This window comes from Eurypyga helias, unplaced genomic scaffold, assembly GCF_000690775.1.
Source record: "Eurypyga helias isolate BGI_N326 unplaced genomic scaffold, ASM69077v1 scaffold8471, whole genome shotgun sequence".
Classification (NCBI taxonomy): Eukaryota; Metazoa; Chordata; class Aves; order Eurypygiformes; family Eurypygidae; genus Eurypyga; species Eurypyga helias.
The window spans coordinates 31,002-41,006 of record NW_010228986.1 but is presented as its reverse complement, the minus strand read 5'-3'; the positions used below and the strand labels follow the sequence as shown (position 1 = coordinate 41,006).

The 10,005-nt window shown below is 46.5% G+C and overlaps 1 protein-coding gene across 1 annotated transcript in view; it reads left to right on the top strand.

Moving 5' to 3' along the window:
* The first annotated feature begins 4,297 nt into the window (after positions 1 to 4,297).
* Positions 4,298 to 10,005, top strand: part of CSGALNACT1 (chondroitin sulfate N-acetylgalactosaminyltransferase 1) — a 15,267-nt gene continuing 9,559 nt past the window's right edge. The window contains exon 1 of the mRNA XM_010160228.1: positions 4,298 to 4,931. Within this exon, the coding sequence (XP_010158530.1) occupies positions 4,298 to 4,931 (634 nt within the window). The remainder of the gene's footprint in view (positions 4,932 to 10,005) is intronic.

The window sequence follows — 10,005 nt, the reverse complement described above, 5'->3', positions numbered from 1 at the left end:
ATTTCTGGTAGGGGACTAAGGGAGCAAAATCTTGTCCCTAACATTTAAAGCAGACTAATTTGTCTGCAGTGCTATGCGCAGTGCTTGTAATTAAAAAGTTCAAGGCAAATGCCAAGTGGCTGCAGATTGTGTTGTTTGGGGTTTTTTTTTCTAAGTCACTTAAAGTCTGGGTGAAACATCTGTTTCCTCCTGCCCACAGCTCATTTTGGAGATGAATATGATTCTGGTGAAATCTCACTCTCACGTGTGCTGCTGTTCAGTGAAGATGTTTCAAACACCTACACAAAAACTGATCACAGCTTCTGCCATTCACTGCCTCTAATAAAAAAAAGGGGGGGGGGGAAGTAATTTCAGATTTTGTGAGCTAAAATGGTCGTTGCCAGTCTGAGTTACACCTGCCACAGGAATCTGTGGCAGAAAATACTTGAAAACATGGAATTATTTGGCATTGCCCATGCTATGTGTGCTGAGAGATCTCTGCCTCTGCCAACGTGGCTGTTCTTGTGCCATCCGTTCCTGTCCTCAACATGAAGAGCAAGGGTAGTGTAGAGCTCAGAGAGGAGATACATATACAGAGATATATTGGTTTGAGTCCCATTCTTCTGCTCAAATTCTCGTTTTGGTTTTGGGGAGTCAAGAATTCAGGCTTGAGGCACGTTGTCTTTTCTGTGCAGAGATAAATTTCTGGTATCTCTGCAGTCTGTTAGAAATTCAGATGCTGGTGAGTAACAGTGGTGGGGGCATACTATCCGAAATTTCAAACCAACCCGCTTTTTTAAGTTTTGTCACTCCCTATGCCTGGGTGCAGCACCCTCCACTGTGCAGAGCTGTTTACACAGTGCTTACAGTGATGACAGAGCCTGTTTCTGTGTTTAGGTAATTTTTGGGCCCAGGCTCCTTGAGAACAAGTCAAAAGCCCCTCTGTGAGCTGGGTTGACTTCTGGCTGGGCTAACAGGCAAGCTGAGGTTGAAGATGTTTTTGCAAACAGAGGCTTTTTGAGAATTAATGTCCTTTTCCTTGGCTATCAGACTAACCACCATGTATTCGTTAAAGATTCTCTTGGCAAATAGACTAATGCTGCTTGATGCAGCTGACTGCTGTGAAATACAGAGGTGGTTTTGTCAGTTCCTGGAAAAAAAATGACATTTCAGTTTTTCTCCCCTTCATTTCAGGCTCTCTCAGTTGGTGTGAAACTGTGTAGGTCTGGTGAGATCAACAGAACGGTTGTTAGGAGGAGTTGCCATCCCTAGCTTTCTGGTACTGTCTGTGCAGCTGAGATGCCTTAGCCGTGACCACCTTCAGTGTTGACTTAAAGTAATCTGCTTTTTTTGGCACCGACTTGGATTGGGACTGCTTTCACAAGCCTGCCCGTGAGATAGTAGTACAGTAAATGCTGTATATTTAAATGTCAGTCACTGTAAGGCAATCCCACTGAAGCCACCAGCACAATTCAGTAAGTCAGATCTCGCCATGGAGGACGAGCAATCGGTGCGTGTTGTCAGGATGCCTCCAGTCGTGATGGTGAAATCCCCGTGAAGAAGGTGGAAATCCCCATGGCCTGAACTTCTTGTTATGAGGATGGTGGTTCAAAGGACATAGTAGCTCAGTGAATTTACTGTCCTGAGTTGTTTTCAAAGATGCACCTTTGATGGGTGAGATTACAAGCCAGGAAACCAGTTTGGAAAGGAGCACCCTAAGAAGAGACCCAGTATGTTTTAGTGAAGATAGCTATATATACACACATATATTTTAAGGTCAACATTTGAAGAGCTCTTTATCCAAAAGTCAGATCTGTTGCTGCTTATAGAAATGAAATTGTGTGTTTATCTAAGCCATAGGGATGTAATTTCAGTTTATACCGTGTTAGCACAACTAATCCTTTCAGTGATGTTCAGCTTCTGCCAATTCAGTCAATGGACTAATTGTGTGAAGTGAAGCATACAGGCACAGCAGTGTTTTATGTACTGCATCTTACCACTTCCTGACCCTGTCTCACTGCACACTACCTTCTTGCAGTCTTCTAGCCAGATCTGTTGTAGCCTTAGAAATGCCCAGATTAATTTTCCCTGCTTTGACAAGCTCCTTTACATTGCAGGAAGCCAGCTTTTCTAGTGCATCCATAGGAAGCGTCTCCACTACAGCCTTTCACCACGCAGGAGACAGACTGAAGATGTAGGCAGCTGGCAAATGTGAAAGCAATGAAGGGCTGTTCTGGGCTTGACAGCGCTTTTTATAGCACGCGCATTCGCTGGGAAGGGCGTAAGAAAGGAGATAAACAGATGATTGTGGCAAGCTGAGAAATAGCTGTAGCAGACCAAGATGTTCCAAAGAGAAGATCACGGCAAAAAGGTAAGGGCGCCGACTTCACCCGGTCCTTTTTCCTGCTGCTTGAATATCTTCTTCAACATCAACAATCCTTCCTGTGGAAACACTGACATTTTCTGAAGAATCCTATAAATACCATACTAGCCATTCAGCATTACTTTGAGAAAAATACAGTATTTTTATAGCTTACCCTCAATTCCCGCCCTAAAAGTGTTTGGGCTTTTTCTCTAGAAGCTCTGCAGACTGATAAAATATTGATAATTGTCCAAAGATCAGAAATACCCCTGCATAACTGCTGTATGTAGAGTAATTGTCAGTCAAGACACGGGGGAAAGTCATGTAGCAGTTGATTAAAAGTCCTGCAGAAGACTTTGACTCAAGACTAGAAATAACTGAAAATAACTCTGAAACTCTTATTCTTAGATAAACTGTTTTTACTTAAGGGTCTGCTGGCAATGGTGTGTGACTCAAAGGCCTATGAATCTCTGTTGTCAAAAGCAGTGTCATAATGTCATGTATTCATCCAAGTGGGGAGCGTCAAGGGGTTAATTTGATTGTGTTTGAGTCTAACAAGGCATCACAGTGTAATCTAGGATGTTACTCAGCCTTGGCCATAGTCTACTGTCAGCTGAATAAATGATGAAGTTCCTTGCATCAGCGTGGATTTGGGCCAAAACTGCGGGCTTTTGAAAATCCCACTGGTAGTGTTTTCAGTGTAATTGTTTTAATGTAGCTTACAGCTAGATCAATGTTCACGTTCAGTCATCTAATTCTTCTTTCCTGTTTCTAAGTATACTTGAGGAAATCATACTAAAAATGATAATATTCACAGTTTTAACTTGTCTTATTTTAAAAAAATACCTGAGCCAGCTTTCCCTAAACCTCCTCTGTGGTCTTCACTCCCGGGCAGAGAGCATGTGTGGAAAACACAGTCGTCGTGTACATTCTTGCAAGATTTTTTATAACATTATGAAAAACAGAAGAGGCCCTGAAAATAATAGAGTGCAATGATGACAGCCTCCTAGATGGAAACAAAGGTTCCCCTGATTTTGAATAAGACTTGGTCTGAATGCTTCCGAAAAAAATCCTTTCCCTAGTTCTTTGGGTTTTTACGGGAGCAGCTGGTAGGATATGTCAAACAACGTTAGTTGGAGCAATTGGCCTTGATAAGAGTTTCTAGTTTCTTGGTTATCAAATTTCTACTCCAGATCAGGCTTCATATGTTCAAACGGGACCATGTTTGCCACCTGGTGTTTTGGAAAAACATGCCTAGAAGCTGAAATGTATGCAGTAGCTGTGGGACCGACTGCCTTCAAAATCTGAGTGCTCCAAGAGTTGAGAACACTTGGAGAGCCATCATTGCTCGGATAAACTGAGCACCTTAGCATCTCACCAGAAAGTAACAGACGATGGCTTCCTAAGATTTTTAAAGCATGTCAGACTTTGAGGCCTGGACTAGTTTTTCATTGGGAATGGGCCAAGTTATGTTATTAAAATTAAACACATGCATACAGGGTCTCTCACATTAGGGTCTCAGCACCTTTTGGGTCTTAGCACAAGCACTTCACAGCTCTGAGATCTGCCAGAGCAGTTGGGAAACGAGGTAAATCGCCAGAACACTCTTAGTGGTCTGGACTGAATGACCAAATTCTAATGTGACTGTCCTTGTCATTTGTCTTTCAGGTCCTCAGGCTCCATCAGCCACCAGCTGATCGCATTGCAGCGGTGTAGGTGTTGCCATGAGGATCAGGAGGTGTCCTGTCTGCTTCGCAGCTTGTCTTTTGGTCCTGCTGGGTAAACACCAGTAAGAGCCCAGTACAGAGACAGAGCACGCATTTTAAGACAGCTGACAAGCCAGTTCCTGCACATACATGCATCTGTGTAAGAGTACTCCAAGTCGGGGGACCTCTGTGGTGCTGCATGGATGTAAGAACTGTTGCATGTGTGGGGTTAGACTCTGCTTTTTGAGAGATGATGCTCCGACGAGGATTTATCCTCCTTCTCCCCCGACTTGTAGGCCTGTTGGTGGTGGCCTGTTGCTTGGTGTCTATTGTTTATATGTTGGCTTGCACACCCAAGGGTGACAACCAGCCACTTGCCTTGCCCAGGGTGCACAGTCCGACTGCAAAGGAGGGATATGAAGCCATTCTGCAAGAGCGAGAAGAGCAAAACCACAACTACATCATCAGCTTGAAGAAACAGATTGCACAGCTGAAGGCTGAGCTCCAGGGCAGGAACGAGCAGCTTAAGAACGTGCAGGACCAGTACCCAAACCCCTCGGACATTCGGCTTGGCCACAGTAAGCCGGAGAAGGCCCAGGCTAACCTGCTGGCTTTCCTCCGTTCCCAAATAGACAAAGCAGAGGTGCACAGCGGCGTCAAGCTGTTGACGGAGTATGCGGCTGTGCCCTTTGAGAGCTTTACCCTGCAGAAGGTGTACCAGCTGGAGACAGGGCTGACGCGCCACCCAGAAGAGAAACCTGTGAGGAAGGATAAGCGAGATGAGTTGATCGAGGTGATCGAGTTAGCTCTTGGGAGTTTGAACAATCCAGAGGGGGACAGCAATGCAAAACACCGTGTGTACACAACCTCCGACTTCATTGAAGGTTTGTATGCGGTTGGAAGATCCGCATGGGGCTGGTGAGGAGCTCTGGTGTGACAGGGGGAGATGGGTGTTACCTCAGAGCGCAGATGGCTGGGACAGTGTTAGTGCTGTGACCCAGCGTTGCTGTCACAGGCACAACTGCAGAATCGCAGCTTTCCTGGGGAGCAGGGCTTTGTGATAACCAAGCCTGCCAGTCTCTCCTAGTGACCCAAATGTGTGCTCTCAGCTCTCTCTGGTCACACACTCACCTCAGAACTGACAGAGCAAGGAGTGAATGACCAGGCTGCAACCCCAGCTCTGTTACCAGTGTTAAGACTGACAACTGCAGTCCAAATCCAAACTCCAGAGTTACCCTTACTTCCACCTGCACAGCTCTGCCAGTGTCAGAGTGGCAAGACAGGCTTTGAGGACAGCAGCTGAGTCCAGTTACTGATACCAGTAACTCAGCTGGTCTCACCTGTAACTTCAAATGACTAGGAAAGCTTCACCTTTACAGGGTATCTTCTATACTGGGAGTGCGGCACCATAGCCCTTGGGTTCCAAAATGAGCTAAACAGTCTTTACCCTCACATGTACTATTTAGTCAGTAAGTGTGGATTTTTATAGTGCCACTTTTGACAGCAATCAGTTTTTACTTCACATCCTCTGTCACTAAGCCTGAAGTGCTTACTTCTTTCCAGCCAGAGGCACCAGATGTATTCCAGGAGTTGGGATGTTTCTGTGGGTGACACCTGTTCAGGTTAGCCCCTGCTGCATGGCAGCTCCGAGTTAAAAAGGGCAGAAACATGATATGAGACAAGATTTCACAGATCCTGTTTCCAAGGGGTCATGGCTGTTTCTCATTCGATACCAGTGCTGCGTTTTCACTTGTAATACGGCTGTTCTAGTTTCACTTCATAGGAACTGGGGATGTTCCCTGCTTTTTGTTCAATAGTGTTGTCTGTAAGGGAGATTTAATTCACAGCTGACCTAGCTGAATTGAGTATCAGAGGAAAAACTTGTCTTCCTCATCTTCAGATGTTTGTGCTGCAGACTTAGAGGACACGTGGGTGAATTGTTTCCTTCATCTAACATTTATGAATCGAGCAGAGCTAAATGCATAAATGCATCCTCCGTGTGATGAGGACAAACTACTGCTGTTGTGCAGTTCATTTCTGCTCTCTGTGTACGTTTCTCCGGCAGTCATGCTATCCAGGGACAGTAGGTTCTTGAAGCTGTGCTGGGATATACCTGCCAGTCGGGCTGGTGCCTCCCACCGCAGGGACATGAGACCTTGCTGAGGCAGGTCCTGGCTTCCCCCTGGTCCAGGCACTATCTCCACACCAGTCAAATTCCTCTTGCTAAGACACAGGACCAGGGCATGGGCAGGGAACTGGGAAGTGCTGCTGGCTGCCAGCGTTCGAATGTATCACGGAGCCACGTGCTTACAGTCTCCTCCTTTCTGTTTGTTGTTCAGTTTATAATTTCAAAGTATGTTTCTATTGTTTATTATAGGAGCTTAACAAGCATGTAGGACTGTTTGGCACCAGCTCTTCCATGGGGAGAGGGTGAGGGGAAAGGTGGAGATGTTTCCTGCCATACAATGCTTAATATTCCATTAAATTCCCTTTTGCTTAGAGCCTGCTTTTAGCACAATTAAGGGTCTTTGCCTGGGTACCAGTGCCTTGGGGAGCAAGGCAGAATCTGGTGTGCAGAAAGGCATGGGGAAGGGATGCTGCAGTGCTGGCTCTGTGGAGTTCCATCATGCACTAATGGCCTTGCTGGCTTTCACATACCGTGGTGAAATAATCTAGAGCGAGGAAGCCCTGTATGCGACTCACAGCTCCACAAACCAGAGCCCTGCGTGCAGCTCAGTCTGAGCTCAAGAAACCTTCCTTGTGTCCTCCCTTGCTGCTGGAGGTGCAAGGTAACAAATTCTCATTCTTACTCGGCAGTGCAAACTGATTTGCTTGAAAATGCAGGGATACGTGCATCAGGGCTGGAAACAGAGAGCTGACTTGGCAGAAGGTTTCCCTGCAGAGTTCCTCTGCAAGTCTCTTATCCCTTGGCCACCTCTTTTCCCCCATCCTCCATTCTCCAAGAATGGCAAAAACTGCTGATCAAAGCACAAACGAATCCACGGCTCTGTATAACTTGACCAGGAGAAGGGAGGACTGAGTTTTCTGATCCAGTTCTGCATTTCAAGTATGGTTTGGACTCAGAACTTGTTTTGGAGACAGCACTCTGCAGGTGCCACTGCCTAGACAACAGGACTCCAGCCTAGGATTCCATGCCAGCTTCTGCCAGCTTCCTGACCATCCAACCACACAGCAACAGTGAGCGGTGTTACCCAGCCAGCAAAGCCAGCCTGTTTCATCCAGAACTGCCCAGGGTAGCTAGAGCTTTCTGGGAGATGTGGCACAGGTCTGCACTGAAAGTAATACCACTTAACCCTGTCAGCTTTTTATCTTCCAGCTGCTTTAGCAGTAACAGTGCACAAAAGCTGTATGCATCTCTTATGTTAAAGGTGGGGCTGCTGCCCTCATCTTAAGGTTGAGCAGGTGGAGGGATATGCTGAGATGAAAATGAGGTAATCATAGAATCACAGAGTGGTTTGGGTTGGAAGGGACCTTAAAGACCATCCAGTCCCACCCCCTGCCATGGGCAGGGACACCTTCCACTAGACCAGGTTGCTCCAAGCCTCATCCAGCCTGGCCTTGGACACTTCCAGGGATGGGGCATCCACAGCTTCTCTGGGCAACCTGTCCCAGTGCCTCCCCACCCTCTCTGGGAAGAACTTCTTCCTGATGTCCAATCTCAATCTCCCTCTTTCATTTTAAACCCATTACCCTTTGCCTTGTCACTACAGGCCCCTGTAAAAAGTCCCCTCCCAGCTTCCTTGTAGCCCGCCCAGGCACTGGAAGGGGCTGTAAGGTCTCCCCAGAGCCTTCTCCAGGCTGAACACCCCAACTCTCCCAGCCTGTTCCCATGGCAGAGGGGCTGCAGCCCTCTGAGCATCTCCGTGGCCTCCTCTGGACTTGCTCCAACAGCTCTGTGTCCTTCTAATGTTGAGGCCCCCAGAGCTGGACACAGAACTGCAGGGAGGGTCTCCCCAGAGCAGAGTAGAGGGGCAGAATCCCCTCCCTCAACCTGAACTGCTACTCGGTATGAGGCTCGTGTCTTTGTTCCTGCCCTATTCAGCGAAGCCTTTGACACCGGCTTTACTCAAGTGTGTTGCTGATCCCGAGTCTTACTAGCACACAGAGTGGTACTGCAGAGTGGTTAATCTTGTTTGTTTGGCCCACTTATGTCGATTTTTCCGTTCCTGTGGGTCACAGCTGTTACCTGACATCACTTTTTCACTACTAGTTCATTGCTGACATATGCCAATAGGCTTGCTGGTGGTGTAGTGCAATAAATTTGATCAGGGTCTGTATCTCTTCCTCTGTTCCACTTCTTGCCTTTATTCTTGTCTTTGTAGTTGGAAAATGTTTCTTCAAACACTTCTTACATTTAAGGAGAAATGTTTTGTCTCTGTGCCTGGGATCTCTTAAAATAAGTGTTGCATCCTCTGTGGTTTCTAGACAGAACCACGTGTGTGTGGGAATGAGACAGTGACCCTCGTACCTTGCGTCAGAGCTGAACTCCTTCTCAGCAGATTTGCTGTTACATTAAATTTGGATAGGATTCTCAGACAGCTCTCTTTCCAGGAGTAATAGCTGACACGTGGTGGAATTTTCCATTTTTTCTTATTCAAAACCGAGAGAACCACACCTTCTCCCTGGGGCCTGAAATATATCCATCTGGCTGCTGCTCTGCTTCTCTCTTCACAGAGGCACTTGGGCTGTTCAGCTGCTATAATCCTCCCCTCTCCCCCTTATTCCTCCCATTTCTATACCACGTTCACTGCCACGAGGAGTTAGTAAGAAGCAACACGGAAAAGACCAGGAATTTCTGTGTATTATAAGCAGGCAGAGGGCTGCTCTGTTTCCAATCGAAAGCTGGTTGCTCGGTGGGCAGAGTGACAGGTCTGGACATTGATTTATGTAAATGGCAGCAGAGCTGAAAAGATTTGGAAGTCATTCATTTTCTCAAAGATGGAGATAATAATTTGGAGACTCTGACAAGCCTAAGCAGAGTGTTCCATAAGTGAATGCAATCACTTTTCCCAACAGGAACAGTTCCAGAAAGCGCCTGGATTGCTTCAGAAATGTCCTGCCATGGCACTGTCAAATACGCTGTATCGTTAGTTTTCCTGCCTGAAGTACGTGGCTGTCTAGTGCCTGGAATCTTAAGTGAGGTCTCAGAGACAAATGAGGAGGAGAAGCTTTGCTTTCTCCAATTGACAGCGACTGGCGGTCGGCTACCTGCGACAGTCTTGCCCTAGAAAGTTGTTGGGAGAAAGGATGGTGCTCTTCCTCAGAGGGTAACATGCTGTATTTTACTGCACGTGAAGTGGGAAGGCCACTGTAATGGAGTTAAAACGGGGACAATGAATGCTGATAAATCCTAAGAGCAGTTCCTACGACATCTAACAATATAAGTAGTGAGCATGGGTCCGAGGAGCGTTTCTGTTGACAGTGGAAGACCTGAAACCTATGGTCTGTGGAACTGAGGCTAAAATTGTCACCCACTTAGCAGCATTTTGTGAAGGTTATGTGACCGTTTGCTAGTTACCAGTTGCATGGTTTGCCTGTGCTGCTGAATAGGGATCAGGTATTTTCCATTTCTTTAGAGACACCTGGGAATTGCTGCTCTGAAGACTGGATACTTACTGCTCTTTACCTAACCCTTCAGCCCAGGTCTTTATTTTTGCCTCTCACTTGTCCTTTTCCTTCATTTTAGGTCCAGTCTCTGTGCTGACCCAAAGTTCCTGTTCGCTTTTTTACATTGGGTTTCCAAAGGCTTTGGCTTTTCTCCCGGCCTCTGAAAGGAACGGTGCATATTCTGAAACATAGCTGCCCTAATGGAAGCAATAGATGATCAATGAACCTTCTTCCACAGTGAATGTCTAGCCTTCCCAAAGCTTTCCTTTCAGGAGCAACCTTCTCAGGAAAAGGGGTTTTGTGTTACTTTTTAGAGAGTACTTCCCCCCC